This window comes from Aquarana catesbeiana, linkage group LG01 (genome assembly GCF_042186555.1).
Source record: "Aquarana catesbeiana isolate 2022-GZ linkage group LG01, ASM4218655v1, whole genome shotgun sequence".
NCBI lineage: Eukaryota > Metazoa > Chordata > Amphibia > Anura > Ranidae > Aquarana > Aquarana catesbeiana.
The window spans coordinates 147857564-147882320 of NC_133324.1; the positions used below are offsets into that span (position 1 = coordinate 147857564).

Genomic DNA, 24757 nt, shown 5'->3' on the forward strand with positions numbered 1-24757 from the left:
GATAATTCCAAAAATCATCCGGATTATTCTCCTGGAGCTCCCACAGCAATGGCACATGACATAATTGGTCATGATTAAACAACCAATTTTTGGTCCAAGAACTCCTCCTCCTCCTGTTCCTGGACTGGACTTGGGTCAAAGCAATAACTCCAAGCCCAATAATAGCACGCTCTCTCCTCCTATTTTGCAACATGGCTGGTTGTCGAATGGTCGTTCAGAAACAAACTGAAAAGTGCGAATCAACACTCATCAAACTTCTACTAACACGAATTAGCAGAAGGAACCCAAAGGGTGGCACTTGAGAAATGAAATTCCTCTTTATAGTATGGTACTACGTCTAGTACGTCACTACATTCGTGTTTGTTGGCCAACAATTGTCTACCGTTAGTATGTGAAGTGGAAAAGCTTCAATGCTGGGTTCCCTCACTACGAATGGCGGCGGCAGCACCTGAGAGACGATGGAAACATTGGCTGAGGTGCCGACACCGCTGGATTCCAGGACAGGTAAGTGTCCTAATATTAACCACTTGCCGACTGCCGCACGCCGATGTACATCCAAACTTTGGCGGCAGATATCATTGTTATGGCAGCAGCTAGCTGCCATAACCCCGGTATCCTCGTTCTCGTGCGGCGGTCGGCTTTAAGATAAAAGTGGTCTCTGCGGCGGATTTCTCTGCGAGATCATTTTTATCGGTGGCAGGAGAGGGGCTCCCCTCCCGCCGTGATCCGGTGCCCTCCACCGCTTACCGGAGCCGTCGGTAGCGGCGGAGGCGATCGCGTCTGTCTCCCTTCTGTGCCTGGAGACGAGTGAGGCTAAGATGGCGCCCACTCGTCTCCATGACACTGCTTGGCGGAAGCGACGTCAAAACGTCACTTCCGCCCATATGTCTTAAAGGCACATTTTTTTCAATGTCATTTTTTTAAATTTTTTTTTTTTTAAATTGCATTTTAGTGTAAATATGAGATCTGAGGTCTTTTTGACCCCAGATCTCATATTTAAGAGGTCCTGTCATGCTTTTTAAAAAAAAAAAAATTTAAAAAACCCCCGTCCCGACGAGCTCGCCTGCAGAAGCGAACACATACGTGAGTAGCACCCGCATATGAAAACAGTGGTCAAACCACACGAAATGTGAGGTATCGCCACGACCAGTAGAGCGAGAGCAATAATTCTAGCCCTAGACCTCCTCTGTAACGCAAAACATGCAACCTGTAGAATTTTTTAAACGTCGCCTATGGAGATTTTTGAGGGTAAAAGTTTGACGCCATTCCACGAGCGGGTGCAATTTTGAAGCGTGACATGTTGGGTATCAATTTACTTGGCGTAACATTATATTTCACAATATAAAAAAAAATTGGGCTAACTTTACTGTTGTCTTATTTTTTTATTCAAAAAAGTTAATTATTTCCAAAAAAGTGCGCTTATAAGACCGCTGCACAAATACAATGCAAAAAAAAAGTATTGCATTGACTGCCATTTTATTCTCTAGGGTGTTAGAAAAAAACAATATATAATGTTTGGGGATTCTAAGTAATTCTAAGTAATTTACTAGCAAAAAAACTGTTTTAAACATGTAAACACCTAAAATCCAATACAAGGCTGGTCCTTAAGTGGTTAAAAGCCAGCAGCTACAGTATGTGTAGCTGCTGACTTTAAATTTTTTGCTGGGGGGGCAGAACTCCGCTTTAAACAGCTTTCATGTGTGACAGCAGTGCAAATTGGGACCATAGGAAAGGAGCAATACCATTGTTTAAATTTAATTTATAATGTTAGGTTTGCATTACTGGGAATATGTCACTAATATGAAAGTGCTTGGGTATGCAACAATCCACTTATTATATCCAGCAACATAACATTACCTACTGTCAGGCCACAAAAGATTTTCCTCTTGCTGTGAAAATATAAAAAAAATGTTAAACTAATTTGCGCATTGTTTTAATTACCTCTACAATATTGTGTTATGCATCATATGTGATTTAGTTGCTTAAACCATGTATATAAATTGCACTAACAATAAAAATGTTTATAAAATCAGAATTTAAATGTGAACTAACAAAGCAATCATTTTGTAGGGTCACTTCTTCTGTTGGGGCTAGTTCAGATGAAGATATCATCCCTAAACAAGAGAATGAAGAATTAATCATAACAGCATCTCAAGTCCAGCAATAGTGGTTAAAAAAACCAAAGACAAAGGAAACAGAAGAAAAGGAAAGAGTCCATCTAGGTTTAAAAGACTTGTTAATCAAAGTCGTGAGAAATTTACAAGTCTTGCCCCTATTCAAGATGAAGAACAAATGTTTTTCAATTCCTTACTTCCTAATCTGAAGGCTGTCCATCCATTCTACAGAAATAAACTGAAGATTGATAGTCTTAATTGCTTTGAGAAATATATCAACTTGCAACCACCTAGTAATCTTCAATCCTCAAGTCAAACCCCTCCATGAACACTGGTCTAGGCTTGTGATAGTAATCACATTATGATTACATGTCAGATTCCAAGCTGTAAATCATTCCACAGGCCACAGCCTATACCATTTGTCTTCCACCGTCTGCCACCCACAGGAACTCCAGCAGTGTCAGCTTATAAATAAACTTTTTTTCAGAAATGTTTTTGGTCTTTATCTTTTAATACATGTTAAAAAAAAATTGCCAGTTATTGGATTTATTATGCTTAATTCAGTAATATTTATGTGACCGTTATATAAAAGGCAGTTCTAGTTTTGCATGTTTTGGTGCTGAGGTTCAGGTGGAGGTTAGAGAAGCAAATATTTATTAGTAACTTGTACTGACACACAAATGAGAAACCAGTGTTTTCACTGAAGATCCGTTGTAAGGTGACATGGAATACCTTTAATTTAATTCTCAGGGCCTCTTATATCATGAAGGCTAGTGCAGAGCTTATAGTCCTACATTGGGGGTGCCAAGGGACAGTTCACCACTGGAGTGTAGTGGAGTGCGGCGAGTGCCGGGGGAGTGGATGATCAGGTAAGTAAGATTGCTTTTTCTGTCCCCTAGACGTAAACAAGCATTTAGCTCTTGCAATGCTGGGCCATCCACACCATAAGGGAAAATTTTCTTCCTGGAGTTGAGCTTCAAAATGAGTATGGGCGTGGCCCATGTAGGCGCAAAACAACAGCTTAATTTCAATGCTCCCTTCCCCAGCATCATGTACTCAACTGCTCTTCACCCCAACCACATTGTTCTACTCAGTTTCCAGAACTGCCAGAAGCAGCGATGTGTGGGCCCTGTGTATGCTTTGCGACTTTTACAGTTGACGCATACACAGGGCTAAGGCTTGTCATACATTATACAATTTTCTTGAACAATTTTCTTTTAGATTTACCAAAACCATATAATATGAGGTCAAACCTAAACACTTTCAATTTATATGCAATCAGGCAGGCCCTTGCATTACATAATTGAGGGTAAATCTAAAGGAAATTGAATAAGAAAATTGTATAATGTATGGCCAGCTTTAGGGCTCATCCCACACCCACATGTGACAGGATTTGAATACTCACAGTTCACTATGCAAGCCATAGCTCACCCATAAAATTCAGGCCATGGTGACTTTGACAGATCATGACTCAGCTCTTTTCCAACTTTCTTTTTTTTTCTCAGAACTTTCATTCAGATCTGTTGTGATACACTTATTTAAGAGCCCCGAAGCTGATAGAAATCAGAGCACGTTTGTGAAGGCTCATGTTGAAGGCTGTTGTTTTACTGCATTTGGAACGCAACTTTATTTGTTTTCAGTCCTTCTTTATTAATTTTTAAAACAATTATACAAATACATATAAATATCTTTCATCATCAAGTTGAACAGTATATTATTATATAGCATCCTCTCCTTAAAATATTATCTTTACATCCTAATTTCTAATGACCTGTTCTAAACTAAACCATCTGACATATATTTATTTTACCATGTCCATACTCCATTCATCCCTACCGTTCATCCCTACCATTCCTCCCTAGTTTACTTATTTTAGATTATTCTATATTATTACTCTTACATTTATTTCCATCCATATCATTCTTCACTATCTTATTTATCTTTCATTTTTGAAGAAAAAAAAAATCTCTCCCCCTCTCTACGGGGTATTTTGTTCCCATTCCCCAAAATTGTATCATTTTTATCGAAGTCCGAAACGTATCCCATTGATTATGGGCTTTTGATCTGTTCTTCCATATATTGTATGGTTAAGGATGTCCGTCTTTATAAATTTAAATGATCCAGGTATTATAGACAGTATCGAGACCTTTACGCTTGATTGCATCTCGTTTCCAGACGCCAATTTGTATATTTCAATGAACGCAACTTTATTTGAGAAGTACTTATGGCAGTTCGGAGGCTGCATTTAACCTGCTTTTTGTGGTGTTTTTTTTGGACACGGTGGGGTTGATTTACTAAAACTGGAGAGTGCAAAAAAATTGGTGCAGCTGTGCATGGTAGCCAATCAGCTTCTATCTTCAGCTTGTTCAATTAAGCTTTGACAATAAGCCCTGGTTCACATTGATGCGATTTGGCATGCGATTTGACATGTTAAATCACATGCCAAATCGGCGGCAATTGCCAGCAATGGCAGCGCCCGAATCGGTGCAACGCCGCATTTGCGGTGCCATACTGATTCCAAAAAGTAATTTCTGTACTACTTTTGGCGATTTTGGGGTGCGATTTCCATTGCCATCTGTGTGGGTCTCTGAAATTGCCCCCAAAGTCGGGACTAACATGTGGGAATGTAATTGTGCGAGTTCAGCTGGACTCGTGCAATTTCATTCCCACAGTCAGTGTGAACCAGGGCTCAGGCCCCTTTCACACGGACTTTCCAATCAGGTCCGCCTGTCAGTTTTTTAGGTGGACCTGATCGGACCCTCCATTTAATCCTATGGGGTGCGGTGGATGTCAGTGGTGACATGTTCGTGGCCACCCACTGCTGTCCGATCCGATCCTGTTCGTGAAATCCAGATGGATGGAGACCCTATTTTCCATCTGTCTGGTGGATTGGATGGGATTGGTTGAAAAGGGCAAGCAGTCCCTTTTTATTCGATCTCCCCATCGAGGAGAGCGGGGCTCTGACAGGTCCGTCTAAGCGCAGTGAATGGAGACGGACCTGTCATCCACCTGCTCAGCAGAGATCAGCGCAGGGATCCCCCACTGAGTCCACCGGCCAGACTGCTGTGTAAAAGGACCCTAAAACCTGGAAGCTGTTTGGTTACTATGCACAGCTGCACCGGATTCTGTGTGAACCAGTTTTAGTAAGGCTACTTTTACACTGAAAGCGCCCAGCATTAGCAGTAACGCACCGCTAGTTTTAGCGCCACTTTACCGTTGTTTTAGTGGCACTTTTCAGCCACTAGCTGGGCGCTTTTAACCCCCGCTAGCGGCCAAAGAAAGGGTTAAAAGCGCCCGTGTTGCAGCACTGCCGAATCACTTTGCAGGCGCTTCGGCAGCGCTGCCCATTCATTTTAATGGGCAGGGGCGGTTTAGGAGCGGTGTATACGGCGTTTCCAAACCACCTCAAAGATGCTGCTTGCAGGGCTTTTTCTAACGTCCCACAAGCGCACTGCCCCAGTGTGAAAGCACTCAGGCTTTTACACTGGGAAAGCACGGGAGGCATTTTTCAGGCGCTATTTTGAGTGCTAAAACGCCTCAGTGTGAAAGTAGCCTAGATCTCCCCCCATGTGTTGAAAATGGCCCACCCTTTCTGTTCAGAATACTATTTCATAGTCTGTCTGTTTTTTTATGAACTATACATTTACATTCCTGTTACTAGTCCAGAATTTAGAAACGTTACCAAATTTACAAAGCTTGTTCACAGTTGGTGTCTGCTTCCATGCTAGTTGCTGAGAATATTGGTGTCAGTACTTTGCTGGCTCCTGGGCACATCTTAGAGAGTGGGATTGATTTACTAAAAGTTGAGAGTGCACAATCTGGTGTAGCTGTGCATGGCAACCGATCAGCTTCTAACTTCAGCTTGTTCAATTAAGCTTTGATTAAAAAAAAAAACTGGAAGCTGATTGGTCTCTATGCAGAGCTGCACCAGATTTTGCACTCACAACTTTTAGTAAATCAACCCCAATGCCTTTACATTAGGAGGTTTTCAGCATCATCAAGTAATCAATTAAAGGAGCTCTGTCCCAATTAAAGGTAAATGAGCACACAGGTAAAAAGCAAAAAAAATCTATGGTACAGCACAATGGTGTGCTACAGCCAAAAGCTCTATTTGCCTGAAACATAAGAAAGGTGTACATCAGAGGTGCACAACTGGTGGCCCACAGAGCTCTCTAATGTGGCCCATGACCTCCTGCTCTGGGATGGCGACCCGCCATCCCAGAGCACCAGAGTGGATGGAGCCGGTGCCTGGGGAAGCAACGGCTGTGGAGGGAGCAGGAGCCACATAAGCCAATGCTTCCTCTATCACTCTGCCTGGGACAGGAACCTTACTAACAACCAGGATGTCAGCAGAAACTAAAAGATAAAAGGTCAGTATATTAAACATCACAGTTTAGCAATGGGCATATATTAGCATAGCATGCGGTGCGTGTAAACGGCATCAGTATGAAAGCAGCCTTATAGGGGGCTCAGGACAGTTAGGGCTTACTTACATTTGCGGTTTGGAGGGAGGTAAAACCCCATAGTTGAGATGTGTTTTTACTACCCCCCCAAACACTGGCATAACATCAGGGGTCACAATGACGACCCCGCCCCATGCTCCAGGGGGTCTGTGTAGCCTCCCTGTCACACATTCTGTTTTACACTTTGATAGAAGGGGCTGCGGAGGCTGATCCTTTCCATTTTCCGCTTGCAACTGCTAAAATCCAACTTCTCCTCCTCTCTCTCCCGCTGGCATTCAGCAGCTGCAGGAGGAAAATGTTTATTATGCTATAGAAAATTAAAAATTCTGAACCATTTTAATAATTGTGGCCTGTGACCGATTACCAAATCACTTAAGTGGCCTTCTCTCTTCAAAAGGTTGAGCACTCCTGGTGTACATATTGTTAGCCGATTCCAAAAGCTTTGGGAAACCATTAGGCGATACATAGGTGTGATAGAGTTAATGTTGAGCTGATGCTACTCCCTTTACCTGCATATCGCAAGATTTTACAAATGTTTCTTTGGGGATGACAACTCTTTCCAGACCTCATTGCAAGTCTCAGCTTTCTATGGGCCTTTATCATAGGTGTGCGAAGCCCATTTCATTAGGGTGTGCACCCCAAGGCTCAAACACATATGCTTGTGTGTATGTGTGTATGTATATATATATATATATATATATATATATATATATATATATATATATATATTAAAACATGGACAGTGTCAGTAGACCAGTGGATGTATCAGTAGAGCAGAGGTTGGTGTCAGTGGGACCCTGGATGGTGTCAGTCAGTAGGGCAGTGGATGGTATCAGGAGGGCAGTGTACAGTGTCAGTAGTTTTTTATTTTTATTATTTTTTTACAATTTTAGTTTTTAATTATTTTTCACAATATTATTTTACAATTGTTTTAGGAACCCCATGGGGGGGCTTTGGTAACATATCAGGGGTCTAAACAGATCCCTGATGTCTCACTTTTGAGACAGAGAAAGGGACTTAGGACAGAGATTCCCCAGTCCCTTTCTCTTCAGCCTCAACAGGGGGAATCTGCACCACACAGGGGGATTAGGGTGTGCCCAGGCACACCCGGCACACCCTATGTGCATGCTTATGGCCTTTATATATGTGAGCTGGCTGATGCTCAGAGCTCTTTCTCTCATTCTCTGCTGTCGGTGCCTGCTGCTGTGTTAAAAGGCTGAGTACAGACAGAACACCGAGAAGCCACACATGCTGCCTATTTGTAAGTTACTGCTTATATGAGCAGATGTCATGTTTGTTTTATACTATGGACTTGGTATATAAATCCCTCTTTTATTAAAACTGTGTTTTCTGTAAAAATAAAAGTAAAAAAGCATGGTTTACAGCTGCCAATACCAGTTCAGCCAGTCCCCATTACATTTGTAAGAATGTGTGTTTTAAACAACAGTGTCTTTAAAAAAAACACGTGGAGGCGGCTGAAGATCAGAAGCTGTAGCTTCTGTATACCCTGATTACTTATTAGGTAGCACATAATATATACCATATATTTGTGATTGTATTCTTTTATGTTTTTTTGACAGGTATAATTTACAGTCAACTTCAGGTAAAGAATTATCTTGGAGTTATGGTAAGTGTAATATGTAGCGATATCCCATAAATTCAGACTAGCCTAGTGTTTTGTTTGTAAACTATTTTGGCAAATGCTTCATATTATGAGTGTATGTAGCCTACCCTAAAATGTAATTAATTTTATTGAGGGAAAAACTATCCGCACCATATGAACTTCATACATTGCAAGGATTTTAGCAAACCTTCATTATCACTAGTGAGGATCTGCAGCGTGTTCGGACTAGGATCAAAACCCTTGTGTTTGCTTTCTCATCAGGAAGTTGTCATATGTGCAGGCCAAATAATCTGTGGCCAGGACATTCCCCATCCAGTAACCACACTTATACAACAGGCGTGTCTACTTTTGGCTGCAGAGCTGGAAATTCCTTGGTTGCTTATGACTGGTCCAGTACAGTAACAGCTTCCTGGTGGGCTCTCTCAGGTGGGTGCGGACTAGGATCTGACCACACCTGAGCTCCTCTCTAATTATAAAAATAATTAAAAAACTGCAGTGCCTTCAACCTTTAAACAAGAATTTAGAATTAACAAGGTTAGGAGCCTGGTCCCCAATCAGGCTACCAAAGGGACTTGAGGGCATTTAGACTATTACGGTGCAGTAGAAAGTAATGCAATATTAAGTGATATAACAATTATGTAAAAAATATACAGATGATTTTATTGATGCATAAAAACACAAATCATCAGTTACACATTAAAACATGATAGCAATACAGATATATCACCAGTGCAGTAATTAACCCCAAAGGGGAGATTTACAGTAGAGCAATCGATCACAGATGTCATTTTCCTCGACTAGTTTCGCGGACAATGGTCGCTTCATCGGGAGGGAATCTGTAGAGGGGTTTTGACTGTTTAATCAGAAAAAAACAAAACAATGCAGTTGCTAAAAAACATGAGCAATAAAAACGTATAATGTAGCATCATAATTGAGCAAGGTATTAATGAAATTGAAGGGGAAGGGAGCAAAGCTGCTTACCCATGTCCCAGCAGACACCAGGCGCAGGGCTCCGCTAGCAAGGAATGATCCCCCGCGGCGACCTGGGGGAGCTGCCAAAATTATGAATGGAAATCTGGGTAGAAAAGGTAAAGGAAATGGATATGGTGGGATTGCCACAGCAGAATCAGGTGAACCAGTGAAGCATAAGATACTGGAGGAGGTACTGAAATAATGGTGAAAAATGTGAAAAAGGAGTGAAGGTGTGCAAGGTGCATAATGGGGAAAAAAGTGAAGAATGAAGTAAAATATAATAAAAATGATAAAGATAGGTGAGTGACAATTGAAGTTAGGGGGAACGTGATACGAGTAGAGGGGTGAGGAAATAAGGGAAGGGAGGAAAAAGAAGGGCAGGAAAGGGCAAGGGAAAGGGAGGAAAAGGGTGGGCATAGCATTGGGTGAGTGAGGGGGGAAAAAACGGGAAGGCTTGGGAAGGAGGGGGAAAGGGGGAAAAGAGGAGATATATATCTGTACTGCTATCAAGTTTTAATGTGTAACTGATGGGTTGTGTTTTTATGCATCAATAAAATCATCTGTATATTTTTTACATAATTGTTATATCACTTAATATTGCATTACTTAATATTGCATTTGGACTATTACTGTACCGTAATAGTCCAAATGCCCTCACGTCCCTTTGGTAGCCTGATTGGGGACCAGGCTCCCAACCTTGTTAATTCTAAATTCTAGGTTTCTGGATGATGGTACAAGTCTCTAACATGCTTACTTTAGCCACTTATCATAGAGGCCACTCATTTTCTCATATTCATTAGGTGGATAACACACCTGGCGTACTGTCGAGTGGGATCTATTGGTGAGCGATCGGGGTGGTATGGCTGTGCCTTTGCCCTCCACCCTATCGCTCCCATTTATCCCACCCCCCAGTTTTTAACAAACCCCCATTGACTGATATGTCTTCTCGTGGGGGGGGGGGGGGGCTCTTATATTACATACTATGACCTTTAGTCTATTTTTTCACAACATTTAACCCCGATGCAACCATTCACCACAGATGTCCATTGGTTTGGCCAGACATAATCTATTATCATATTATAGGCTACCCGCCCAATTTTCCACATGTACCCAATCATGTGGTTCTGTCTTCGGCCATTATATATATATATATATATATATATATATATATATATATATAAATATATATATATATATATATATATATCTCTCTCGTTTATATGTATTTAAGTTTTTCCATGGGCCCCTGTCTTGTTTGTGACCGCATCGTTTTCTTAGGGTATTTATTCAATCCCTATTTACTTATTACAATTCATTATATGGTACATCTTATTTCTATTACTGGATTAATTTCATGTATGCTTCGCTGTTTAGTACTTCATTGTTTATCTCTATAAATGGAGCCCTGCTGCTTCCCCTCTCCCCCTTCTGTCCCTCAATGACAGGGGGGTTTCCACCGGCGCTCTTCCAGGACGGCCCGGTGAGCTCCCTGGCAGAGGAGTCGGTCCCGGACACGAGTCGCCTCCTCCTCTTGCACTGGTTCTGGCGGGGACCATGTCCCCTTGGCCATAGGGCGAGTGCGCATGTGCGAGCACGATTACCTCGCGCATGCTCTGTGCGGGATCTCTGACCTTGTAATGTCATGTGCCGGCGTCCTGCCGGCGTGTGGTTTAGCGTTGCTCGGTCGGGAGCTACAAATAACAGGCATTTGCCTGTTCACTGATGCTCTGGACTCGGGATCTCCCGGAATGTTGTGCCTCAGCTAGCCCTTAGTAAGTGACCTGAGATAACTTAGCTTAACCATAACCATGTTGTAGTCCTTTACTTTAAGGCACTGGCACTGGTTTATCTAACCCGCTATTTCCCCCTTTTTCTACAGGTGCCTCAGGCTTGGGTGGATATGCTCTATCATGCCTCCACCCCCTTTCTGTAGTCTCTAGTACTATCCACGCTAGTCACACTATGGCACCTGCTTTTCAAGCGGTGGTGCCTTCCCCGGGAACCCTTAAAATTCTTATATCAGGGCCAGGTATTTCTGTGCCTCTTACTCACCCCACATTCCCTCTTTTCCTTCGCCCTTTCCCCTTCATCCCCCCCCTCCCCTCCTCCTCCTTTCCCTTCCCCTATCTATCTTTCTCCTTGTCTGTTTCCTCTCTTCCCCCCCCCTTCCCCTTCTTCCCATCTTACCTTTCCCCCATTTCTCCCTCCCTCCCCTTCTCCTCTTTTCCCCCTTTCCCCCTCCTTCCCAAGCCTTTCCGTTTTTCCCCCCTCACTCACCCAATGCTATGCCCACCCTTCCCCTCCCTTTCCCTTCCCCTCCCTTTCCCTTCCCCTCCCCCTCCCTTTCCCTTCCCCTTCCTTTCCCTTCCCCTTTCCCTTCCTTCCTTTTCCTCCCTTCCCTTATTTCCTCACCCCTCTACCCTTATCACGTCCCCCCTCACTTCATTTGTCACTCACCCGTCTTTATCATTTTTATTATATTTTACTTCATTCTTCACTTTTTCCCATTGTGCACCTTGCACACCTTAACTACTTTTTCACATCTTTGACCATTATTTCAGTACCTTCTCCACTATCTTATGCTTCACTGGTTCACCTGATTCTGCTGTGGCAACACCAGTATACCCATTTCCTTTACCTTATCTACCCAGATTTCCATTCATCATTTTGGAAGCTCCCCCGGGTCACCGCGGGGGATCATTCCTTGGTGGTAGAGCCCTGCCCCTGGTGTCTGCTGGGACATGGGTAAGCAGCTTTGCTCCCTTCCCCTTTAATTTCATTAATACCTTGCTCAATTATGATGCTGCATTATAAGTTTTTATTGCTCATGTTTTTTGGCAACTGCATTGTTTTGTTTTTTTCTGATTCCCTCCCGATAAAGTGGCCATTGTCCGCGAAACTAGTCGAGGAAAATGACATCTGTGATCGATTGCTCTACTGTAAATCTCCCCCTTTGGGGTTAATTACTGCACTGGTGATATATTTGTACTGCTATCATGTTTTAATGTGTAACTGATGATTTGTGTTTTTGTGCATCAATAAAATCATCTGTATATTTTTTACATAATTGTTATATCACTTAATATTGCATTACTTTTTACTGTACCGTAATAGTCCAAATGTCCTCACATCCCTTTGGTAGCCTGATTGGGGACCAGGCTCCTAACCTTGTTAATTCTAAATTCTAGATTCCTCGATGATGGTACAAGTCTCTAACATGCTTACTTTAGCCACTTATCATAGAGGCCACTCGTTTTCTCAACCTTTAAACAAGAACGTTTGCCACCAACCTTTTAATTCAGGGGTGCCTTTAAGGTAACTTTTGGGTCGATGGAGAATCTAGTCAAATGCTGCATATACCTTTTGAAAGCATGCAGCTGTGTTTAAATGAAAAATGTAACCCTTGATAAGAATTGCTGCATTTGGCCTACTTTGCCTCTAGTTCAAGCACACCTTAAAATACATGCTGCGTCCAAAGAATTACAACACAATGCAAACACAATCTCTGAACTGACATATATACTGCTTAATTAAAAGTGAAGTATGGCCAAAAAACCTTCACTTATGGTCACATGAGTGCATTTATCAGCTGACATGGTAGAGCTGTTGGCTTTGGAAGGATTCTGACAAGCCATCTGTGCCTGCCCCCTCTTCAGCCTGGCACTCCAATGAGCGCTGAAGGGGCAGAACAGAGACTGACAGTCACTGCTCTCCCCTCTGAGCAGAACAAAAAGTGAGTGATCATTGGTCATGGGCTGACATGGGACAGCTGCAGCATCTCACCGGTGCTGAGTGGACATTTTTTTTTTATATACCCCAAACTTCTTCTTTAAAGTCAAAGGGAAAACATCTATCAACATGAGCTCTTACAGGGCAAGCCTCTTCAATAAGCAGTGAGCCAGTCACACAAGTAGAAAATAACACTATTCGGGGAGTTTGATACACATACATTGTATAGAACACCTCCAGTGTTCCATATTGCAGGAAAACCACATTTGAAATGTTTTTACATATCCAAGATTTTGCTAATGAAAATAGTATCATTAGTAGTAATCTCAGCATGGATTCATGAAGGATCATTCTTACCAGACCAATCTATTAACATTCTATAGGGAAGTGAGCTGCCATCTAGATAAAGGAAGGCCTGTGGATGTGGTGTATCTGAATTTTGCAAAGGCATTTAATACGGTTCCCCACAAACGTTTACTTTACAAACTGAGGACTGTCGCATTGGACCATAGGGTATGTACCTGAATTGAAAACTGGCTAGAGGGGCGGGTCCAAAGGGTGGTGATAAATAGCGAGTACTCAGAATGGTCCGGTGTGGTAAGTGGGGTTCCCCAGGGATCTGTCCTGGGACCAATCCTATTTAATTAATTCATAAATGATGTAGAGGATGGGATAAACAGCTCAATCGCAGTATTTGCCGATGATGCAAAGCTAAGCAGGGCAATAACTTCTGCGCAGGAGGTGGAAACCTTGCAAGAAGACCTAAATAAAATAATGGGGTGGGCAACTACATGGCAAATGAGGTTTAATGTTGAAAAATGTAAGGTAATGCATTTGGGTGCTAAAATACAAACGCAAGTTACTTACTAGGGGGAGAACCTCTGGGGGAACCCAGGATGGAAAAGGACCTGGGGGTCCTAGTAGATGACAGGCTCAGCAATGTCATGCAAAGCTAAGCTCCTGCAAGCAAAGCCAACAGAATATTGGCATGCATTAAAAAGGAGATTCACTCCAGAGATAAGACGATAATTTGCGCACTCTAAAAGACTGGTCTGGCCGCATCTTGAGTATTCTGTCCAGTTTTGGGCACCAGTCTTCAAGAAGGAAGTACTGGAACTGGAAAGAGTTCAGAGAAGGGCAAAAAAGCTAATAAAGGAAAAATCCAAAAGACCACTGAAAAGGACTGAATGGGACCACTGGTGGATAGTGCAAATGGCAAGTGTATGCACTGAAACAAATTCCAGTGACACCAGCACCTGCATTAAAATGGGTAATAGGTTTTAAACCTACTACCCATTTTAATACTTGTGCTGGTGTCACTGGAACTCGTTTCAGTGCATACACTTGCCATTTGCACTATCCACCAGTGGTCCCATTCAGTGCTTTTCAGTGTTTTTTTTCTTTTTTTCTATTTTTGCTTGTTTTTAGCACCGCTCCTGGTGCTGAATTTCCACACAGCTGCTCTATGGGCCCCAGTATGTTAATGTACACCACCATTGAGGAAGTTCCGTCTTGGCCCTTTTAGCACCAAACTTTTTTTGTAAAGCTAATAAAGGGACTAGAGGATCTCCGCTATGGGAAAAGACTCCAAGCATTGAACCTATTTCCTCTGGAGAGGGGATATGATAGCGATACACAAATACCTTACTGGTGACCCTACCATGGGGGAAAACATTTGAGAGGGAGTTTAAAAAGGCACGCGGCCATTCACTGAAATTGGAAGAGAAGCAGTTTAACCCTAAAGTAGAGGGATCTTTACTATAATGCCGCGTACACATGATCGGATTTTCCAGTGGGAAATGTTGGATGTGAGCTTGTTGTCGGAAAGTCCGACCGTGTGTATGCTCCATCGAACATTTGCTGTCGGACTTTCCGCCAACAAATGTTTGATAGCAGGTTCTCCAATTTTCTGCCAACAAAACTTTGTTGTCGGAAAGTCCAATCGTGTGTACACAAGTCCGTCGCACAAAAGTTCACGCATGCTCGGAATCAAGCAGAAGGAGCCGCACTGGCTATTGAACCTTTTTCTCGGCTCGTCGTCCGTCTTGTACTTCACCGCGTAATTGTTGGCCAACATTTGTGTGACCGTGTGTATGCAAGACAAGTTTGAGCCAACAACCTTTGAACAAAAATCCATGTTTTGTTGGCGGAAAGTCCGATCGTGTGTACGAGGCATTAGAGCGGTAAGGATTTGGAATTTGCTGCAGATTCCTTATAAGCAGTGGTATCAGCAGGGAGCATCAATAGTTTAAAAAAACTATTACATGGGCACCTTAATGATCTCAACATACAGGGAAATTCGATTTACTATTGACATAAACATATGCACACACACACACACACCACAGGTTGAACTGGATGGACTGGTGTCTTTATTCAACATTACTGACTAACTTTTTTTTAATAAAAGTGGAACTTTCTTTTAAATATATGTTTTACAATGAAGAACATATTGCTGCAGATTCCTTATAAAAACCAATTATAAAAAATGCACATGCATAATGTTTACAGTATGTATTATCAACACAGCCAGCAGGGGATGAACATGCTGGGTGCTGGAAGTGACAGATTGCTGTGAGGGAGGGGGGCCTATTTTTTAGTTTATAGGAGTGATAGAGCATCAACAAAGTCACTTCTACGGTTCTCAAACAAGAAAGAAAGATTGTTGCAGCTGAGAGCTTGTCTTAACCCCCCATGAGAACCAGCTTCAAATGATAGAGCTTTAAGGACGCAGCCACTTGCTTAATTCCTTTTTTAAAGGGCTTTTCTTGTCCAATTTTATTGAAAGAAAGTTCAACAAAAACAAAATCAATACATGGATTTCCCTCACAGGGGTTTTTCAGCATGTCTCTTCCATCTAAGGAAATACTCATTCAGTCTCCTGGCTTACACATGCAGTGTTGCTGCTCTGGCCTCTGGCAGAAAGTCTTCATGCCAACTTTGTCCGTACCTTGCAGCCCGTTGCTGCTCTGGCTCCCACCTGTTTCCTAGGTGGAGCCCTTCTAAATTATAGACCTCCTGTTAGGACCTGGATCATCTGCTGGTGGCACTGTGGTTCCCAGAGCTGAAGAGAGCAGTTCTGGTAAACCCCAGTGGGTGTCATTGAGCAGCCAGCAGATCCCAGTAATAAGGCCCCACCTGTTGCTGGCTGCTGGGAAGGTATATAACCCATCCCTTGACTTTCATCACTGTTTCAGTTTTTTGCCTGTTGGCCATACAGTGCGGGAAAAAAGTATTTGATCACCTGCTGATTTTGTACGTTTACTCACTGGCAAAGGAATGATCAGTCTATAATTTTATTGGTAGGTTTATTTTAACAGTGAGAGACAGAATAACAACAAAAATATCCAGAAAAATGCATTTAAAAAAAGTTTTAAATTGATTTGCATTTTAATGCAAGTGAATAAATTTTTTGTATAGGTCATTAGAGACTATATTGGCTTGCTGGTCTGTGGGGATGAGCTTGTATAGGTGATCGTCCAGTTTTCCTTTTGCAAGGAAATGCTTATTATTGTGAATTGTGCATTCATCACCCTGGAATTTAACTGCGAGGACATTGTTTGCAAGACTTTTCAGTGATAGAAGGCTGCCTTCTAGTTCTGGAACATACAGCACTATCTTTACAAGGATACTCTGCTTGCCTCCTTGTGGTGTAATGCAGTTCAGTAAGCCCTGGCCTTTACCCTCTGAAATTATGCTTTTCCCATTTGCTAGGAAAACTTTGTCTTTTGCACTGTAATCAATGTTTGTGATGAAGGTCTCATCGCTAGTCATGTGGCTTGTCGCTCCTGAGTCTATGCACCAGCCAAGTGGCTTGCCGCTCTGTGTCACTTTAAAGGTGCCACTCCATGATTTGTCTGCCATCTGATTGCTTTGACTCTTTCTTTTGTGGACAGATCTAGCTTTCACTGCTCGGCTTTCCAGATAGAACAATCCTTTTTTTAAGTGACCGGTCCATTTACAATGAAAACAGGCTCTTCTTTTTTTATTATACTTTGTGCTTTTGTACATCTTAAGAGCTTTGTCATCATGGTGCGTATTTTCTTTCTTTCTGTCATATTCATTGATTCATTTCCCTTTGACATATTCCAGTGTCAGCTCCTGCTTGGGTCTGGTTTCTAAAGCGTTAATGAGAGCAGTATGTCTCAGGAAGGCTGCAGAGGAGCAAGGCAACAATATGTTTATTTTTGATGTCCTCTCCAATAGCATGCAGCTGCTCTATGATTTATAGCATAGCTTTCTTGTGGTTGCACATTTGCTGGCCTTCTACTAGTCTCATCTTATACAATTTTCTTAGCAAAAACTGTTTGCTGTTAAGACTTGAACACTCATGCAGCTTTTGTAATGAAGTCCACATACCTTTGGCCGTTTTCTCTGTTCTTATGTGGATAAGCTGGTCATCTTCCACTAGTAAGCTTATAATTGCTTTTGCATGTCTGTCCTTCCTGTCCCAGTCCTCCTATCCTGTCTCTCTGTCTGTGGGTCTGTCTGTCTGTCTGTATTCAGCACTTGCCACAAGTCATCCTTGGTGATAAACACTTCCAGTTTAAATTTCTACAGGTAATTGGCACGGTTCAGCCTTGCAATTGCAAACTTCACATCTGAACCACTTGCCATGTTTCAGTAGCTTGTATACGGTACTCACTGACTTGCTATACTCACTAAGTATTCTTTCCAGTGCCTCTGGGTGCTGCTGAGTTTGCTGGGTGCCTGGGATATCCTCTCCAATGCCTGGGTGCCTGGGACATTACCTATTAGCTGAGTATTGAAATCATGGTTTGGAAGCTTCTTGGATACAGCAAACTGCTTTACTTTTATGGAGAAATATATTACATGCCTTTTATTATCACAGAGACAGACAGGAAGAGAACACAAACCAGTGCATTGAGCATAGATAGACAATACATCCTTTTATATCATAGAATATAAGAATTATACACTATAATACCACAGCGCCACCTGCTGTATAGATAGGTATAATGCATATAGTATTGTCAGTTTATATAACTTGCTGTTGCTTTTCCAACATTCCCTGTATCCTGTTACACCATTTCTGCTCCGCTTGCTCCCAGCCCTGGTCATGCCTTGTTATGTCATCTTCTTTCCATTGGTATATAATGTATTATAATTAGGTTGTTTGTTTGCGTCACTATCACATTTATTTTTCACTTTCGCCTTTCTAATTGTTTTTTGTTGATGTTGGATTGGTGTTTTGTGCATTAATAAACTTTATTTTTAATCTTACTCAAGCTGATTCCAGTATCCTAAATACAGCTTCACCAAACTTGGTATTCCTTGCACTACCTCTGTCTGTCGGGCTAGAGCCCAGAACCATAGTCAGGTCTCAACTAAAAGCCCAGCATACATGTCCAATGAGTGTGCTGGTTGTCTGAAAAACCTGGTCCCAGGATTGGAGACTTCATCAAACCCAAGTCTCTACAAAGTCTCTGAACTTCAGTTCCCAAACCAGGTTTTACCAGTTGGTAGAGGAATTGAAAAAACATTTTCCTCTGTGTGAGACAAGCACCTGGAAGTCCCTCAACCTGCCTGGATGAGAATCCTGGGTGATACAAAACCCTTTTAACACCGCGGCAGGGCACAGAACTGTCACATCCCATTTGATTGTCATGATGTTTAGTATACATCATTGGACAACTAAGAGAAGAACAATCATGATGTTTAGAATACCTCCTTGGCTGCAATAGGATAAACCTAAAATCTGGACACACTAAAAGTCCTAAGGAGGCTTTGTAAAGTTACATTAAAAAAAAGAAAATCTAATTGGGCAAGGCTATTTTCTCTAAAGAAAAAATTATATATCATATAGCTGGATCCTCTAAAAACTGAAAATCATTGTAGTAGGACCGCTAGTAATCTCCACTAGCTTCCGAATCCCATGCTGCCCTGCTGCATTCTGAACACAAGATGTTGAACGCTTGGCACAGGCACCATTCAGGGATTGAGAGTTGAGAAATTCCAAAGCATTCTGTGACTGGACAAGGTGGAGAGGCAGGATGGTGCTGTCACACTCTCCACCTTGTCCAGCCAGAGAATGCCTTGGACTCATTGACTAAATGTAGTGCATTCTGTGACTGGCGCTCGTGCAGAGTGGCCGACCTCTTGTTTTCACAATGCAGCAGGGCAGACGCTCAGCACAGGACCCAAAAGCTAGTGGAGATAGCTGGAGTAGTGGAGTCTACTACAGTGATTTTCAGCTTTAGAGGGTTTCAACATACATATGGTATACTTATATTTATACTTGCTTACTTATATTTTTATTGGTTAAACTAGATGGACTTGTGTCTTTTTTCAATCTGACTAACTATGTAATTATATTAGTCCAAGCTGGACTAATGTAACTATGTATAAAACACCATAGCTCAAATCTTCTTTAACCACTTCCCGGCCTATAGCAGAATGACGGCCTGGCGGTGGTTCCGTTAACCTGACGGTTATATGACGTCTTTCAGGATAACAAGCCAGCGCGCAGCGTGGCGGTCGGTTGTGCGGTGTGTCAGTCTGACACTCCGCAACTCTGATCTAGGTAAAGAGCCTCTGTCAGTCCAATCACAGCTGATCACTGTGTACATGGGAAAAGCTCTCCAGACGGGGGGGGGGGGGGGGGGGCAATGCCGCCTTAGGTCAGTGCAGCCTCAAAGGTGCCCATCAGTGAAGGAGGAAACATACTTATTTACAAAATTTTATAACAGAAAGAAAAACTTTTTTTTTTTCCAAAATTTTCAGTATTTTGTTTCTTTGTTTAGCAAAAAATAAAAACCCCAAAGAAAGCTCTATTTGTGGGAACAAAATGATAAAAAATGTGATTGCTTTCAGTGTAGCATGACCGCGCAATTGTCATTTAAAAATGGTATTGAAGTGGTTTAAGTTGCAGAGGGTCTATTGGCAACAACATTTAACTAACTACATTTTCTGAAAGCTGAAATTAAACAAATGAAATTTGTTGTTACATGCAATGTTGTAATACCTGAATTTGACTTGGAATTCTTTGTACAGCAGCACTTAAATAGGAAGAGAGATGGAACAACACAAAGGGCCAATCAGGTGTACTTCATTCACATGTGCAGACAGGAGAGCGAAAAAGATGATCCTATTGTTTTTTTCCTACTTCTACACCATTCAATTACAGGTGGGGGTATGTGTTTGTGTGTGTGTAAGGGAGTTGACTCTGCTGTGGAAATCTCTGAATTGCATGGAAAGGAATACAAATCCTTTGGATGGCAAACAGTTCCCATATACGTATGTGTTTTAATGGTGTATGTAGATGTTTGCCTGGAGGCAAACATACTGTGTTGCTTAACTGCAGCAGTAAAACATGCAGGTCACCAGGCTGGCTGTGTTATGTAGCAGGGCTGTGTAAATCTCAGAACTGGATGAAAACAAATACATTTTTACTTGCAGGTAAACTGTTTCTATTTATGTGACTTAAAGCGGTTGTATACCCTATTTTAAATTTTTACCTACAGGTAAGCCTATAATAAGGCTTACCTGTAGGAAAAATTAATATCTCCTAAACCTATACGGTTTAGGAGATATTCACTTTGCATGCAGCCGCTGACGTCAGCGGCGCATGCGATGTGAAGGCTCGGCTGAAGGTCCGGCAGACCCTGCCAGACCTTGCTGGGAAGAAGACTCCAGCGAGCATGCGCCGGAGTGACGTAATCGTAGCTCACAGCGCCGGAGCCGCTTACCCGGAAGAAACTCAGAGGGAAAATGTCAGCTCCCTTGGCGTGGACCGGGATCAGATGCCGACGCCTCATTCTAAGGTGAGTATTTCATAATGAGCTAGTATGTGCTGCATAATAGCTCATTATGCCTTTGCCTTACAAGTTTTATTGTTTAAAAAAAAAAAAAAAAAAAATTCTGTGCGGGTATACAACCGCTTTAATGGTGTATATAAATGTGTACCTGGAGTTTAGCTTTAAATATTGATTAAGCTCTGTTTTAAAGTATCCTCTGTTGTCTTTTCAGGGTATCCTGACATTCACAACACGGAACAAGATTTACAGTTCCACCATGCAGGGCTGCAAAAGGTGGGCTAGTGTACTATATTTATAGATAGGTAGACTCATTTACAACATCAATATCCATTTTACATGTTTGGAGTGACATATTTTTTGCTATTGGAGCAGATTTTTTTTTTTTTTTTGGGGGGTGGGGTGTAATTGGTGACGTGGGGATCTGCCCATATATTTGACACCTTGCTGGTAATAAATATTATTTTATAATACAGGAATTATATTACAACATAATAAAAGAGGAGACAATGACCAAAGGAGTGAACCATGAAAATAAGGTGCAGGCCAGGAACACTGTCAATGTAACCATAGACGGCACAACTTGTGTTCTTTTTGGATTCAAGAGAATAATAATCAGATTCAAGAAACAGACTCAACTGGATTTGACAAATACGAACTTAAGCTTATATAATTCTGTAGACATGGAGGACTCAAGCTGTAATGAAGAAAATACCACGTAAGCAAGTATGAATTGTCCTTGAACTGATAACGCATTTAAATTGTACCTAATTTACTGAAATGCTACTATTGTAAATTAAACATTCACTGCACATTCACTTGTTTTTATTGCTCACAGCCATCACATTCACCAAGGTTTAAACACAGTGAATGTTATCAGTAGCGATGGTAAATTTCAGTGAATCCATCTTAGTAAATGCACTTGTATTCAATAGAGGTCTATAACCATGTTCCTGAAACTTAGTTAAAACTTTTTTTATTTTTTTAAATTTTTTTTAAATATACAATGAGGGAAATCTGGGGAAGCTGCACATGGCAGCCAATTGGCTTCTATCGTTAGCTTGTTCAGTTTAGTTCTAAAAATGAAAGATAGAACCTGATTGGTTGCCGCAACAGCATGGCAGCAATTTCTCTTTGGGATTAATAAAGTATTCTGATTTTGACAACTACTCCATATTTGAAAAATTCCCCAATGTATTCTGCTTTCACATGAACATACCACTTTGTGTGTTATAGCAAACTATAGAAGCTGATTGACAACATAATAGCAGCTGTGTCATGCCTAAGGAGTGTGTTGCCAAATATGCTTCCTTCCAGTGTCATGTGATTACATCACATGTTCCTAATTTGAGCTTCTGCAGTGATCCTTCCTCCTAGGCTTCAGAATTTTAATCATTTGGAAGCAAACCAGCCATATCGTGTGACATGATTTTAGAAAACAATTTTATGATTCTTTCAAAATTTTTTTTTTTAAATTAAGGGTTTCATTGCATGTACAGGAGGGTTTCTCCCAGAGTTATGTCCAATTGCTAAGGCTTTTATTTTAGTGCTCTAACTTTCACTTTCACCTGGCTCAAGGGACGCAACCTGCTCGCTGAGCTCCTTTAATTTCCATATTGATAATTGCTATTTCTATCTATCTCGGATTAAATATTAATTCTGTATGTTGGATAACTTTAACACAGTTAAAATATGACCTGGATAGTATTGGCAGTCACTGATTGATTTTATCTTTTGCCTTGAGCGGTCCTTTAAATAATTATCCTTCTAGGATCTAATGCTGGCTACACAGGTAACAATTTTCAGGTCATTTCAACCAGATTTGAATTGCTATGGTAAGTAATTAAAAGAATGTAAGCAGCTTACCATTCATTCTATAATATGGATTTGTTATATGCTATAATGTTATAAAAACTCTGCTATTTAGAGTGAGTCTCTAATGGGATTTTTGCTGCACTTCAATGTGCTCTAGCACACTTTTTTTGTGTGTTTTTAACATAGCAACATAGAGGTCAAACATGTATCAAATGCATAAAAACAGACCAAGTCCGTAGACTGGGTCTTACTGGCTTTCTTCCATGCACCTCTATTTGGCGCAATAGGTCCTACAGGAAGGTGACTAAACTGTAATTGTTCAACCTGGATAGCTGCCAGAGCTAAATATTTATCACAACTTTTTGTGGGACAGGATGTGAAATCCTTTGACCAGTTATATATAGAGCTCCTCTTGCTTTGGAATAGATACTACTTGTACATGCAACTGCGTCATGCCCTCAGGGTGCAGAGTAGGACCTCTACCTTACAGGTCAAAGAATCTACGTTCCTTCATGATATTTTCTCCATTTCTGGTAAGAGAGGGATTATCTCTAGGATATATGTCTTTTTATTGTTATATATTCAAGCCCCGGGTTTGTTTTCTTGAAGAGAAAAGTGGGAGATAGATGTAGGTCCTTTAGATGGGGGCACCTGGGAACAAATCTTAGTGAATAGCCCCCTAGTATCAGTGTCTGCAGCACCTAAGCTATCTCACTTGTTTATCCTTCATCATGAATACTGCACGTTGGTACAACTACATAAGTGGGGTAGACGAGATTCTCCCTTATGCCAGAAGTGCCAAATACATCAAGGTACTCTAATTCATATGCTATGGAGATGCCCCCAAACTGGTGAGATACTGGATGTGATTCAAATGATTAACAACATATATCAGGTTCAACTTGACTTCAACTTAGTTACGTGTATTTTAGGTGGACTGGTGGAAGACCTATACCCCCATCCACTTATGTAGCCCTTCTCAGACTGTTGAACTTAGCTAGGAAGTTGATAGCGACATATTGGTTATCTCCACACACACCTACCTGTAGGCAATGGATACAACAGGTAAGTCATATTCTAGTACGGGAAAAAAATACTTACCTTCACAGGAATGTCGCTCAGAAATTTCAACACATATGGCAAGAGTGGTTGGACAGACCTGGGGTGGCTCCCTCTCAGCTTGTACTTACCAGGCTACTTCAAACTTGAGAAGGTCCTACACTGCTATGCAGAGTTAGGAGAAGGCAGAGGGCAGACTTAGGATTTATACCTTTGTAAGGATGAGACGTGTACACTGCAAGAGTTTTGACTTTGAGTAATCCTTTTTATTTTCTTAATTTTATGTATTTTGTTTGTGTGAGGTTTTGTTTTTTATTGTACTACTCCTAGAGAGGAATTTACCACTGTTTGAAAAGTATGGACTCTTTGCAAACAAGCTCATACTTCATGTAGAGTAAAACGTATCTCTAAATATCCAATAATTGCACATGAAGTCTATACTTGAATGTTTGTAATCTATATTTTCTTGTACAATAAAACTTTCTTTGATTAAAAAAAAAAACAGACCAAGTCAAGCTAAAATAAAAGTAGAACAAACTGCGATAAAATGTGCATTAGGGAAATTAATTAATAATGCAGTGATTTTATGACCCTGTAGTGTGTTCGCCCTCACTGTGGTATGTAATGTAAAAGGGACATCAGTTTCCAATGCACGGCTGTAATTGCTTTGTTTTTACTTGGGATATGATGTCAGCCACAAAAAATGATAATGGTTTTCATTACTTATCAGCACAACATAATTTTATTGTTAAACACAGTTGCTTGGGCCAACACGTTGGGTATGTTTATGAAGGAGATTCCGTTATAATAATTTGTACCATTGACTACATGAACGACAGTTGTTCTCTGACTTGCTGACTATCTTAACACAGTTACAGGTTTATCTTTCAGGGCTTTGTGAAAGTAAACAAAAATAAAAATTGATGGTTGTGATGGTTGCCATGAATAAGCTATGTATCAAAAATTCATGTTTTTTTCTATTTCTAGACTTTCATTGACATTTCATAAGGCTGCAAGTATGAGAGGACTTACTTTAAGGTAGGTTTTACAACACAATTTTAAATAGGAAAGGTAAAGAACAAAAGTATTATTGCTAATAATAATAATATGTATGCTAGTGTTAATGTTGGTATAATACTTTAGATATCCAATCGTTATGAATTATGAAAATACATATATACACTGCTAATTATGCTAACAATAATA

The 24757-nt window shown here is 41.1% G+C and overlaps 1 protein-coding gene across 5 annotated transcripts in view; it reads left to right on the top strand.

Annotated features, from left to right (window-relative positions):
• The window catches only part of LOC141135725 (V-type proton ATPase subunit S1-like protein), a 101375-nt gene that overhangs the window by 52301 nt on the left and 24317 nt on the right, over nt 1-24757 (top strand). For 2 of the 5 annotated variants that reach the window (XM_073624455.1, XM_073624454.1), the window contains 5 exons: nt 8158-8204; nt 19917-20049; nt 20892-20953; nt 21154-21395; nt 24539-24589. In XM_073624455.1, coding sequence (XP_073480556.1) covers nt 8202-8204; nt 19917-20049; nt 20892-20953; nt 21154-21395; nt 24539-24589 — 491 coding nt within the window. In that variant the 5' untranslated portion in view covers nt 8158-8201. The remainder of the gene's footprint in view (nt 1-8157; nt 8205-19916; nt 20050-20891; nt 20954-21153; nt 21396-24538; nt 24590-24757) is intronic. The other 3 variants (XM_073624456.1, XM_073624453.1, XM_073624457.1) reach the window with 2 other exon arrangements.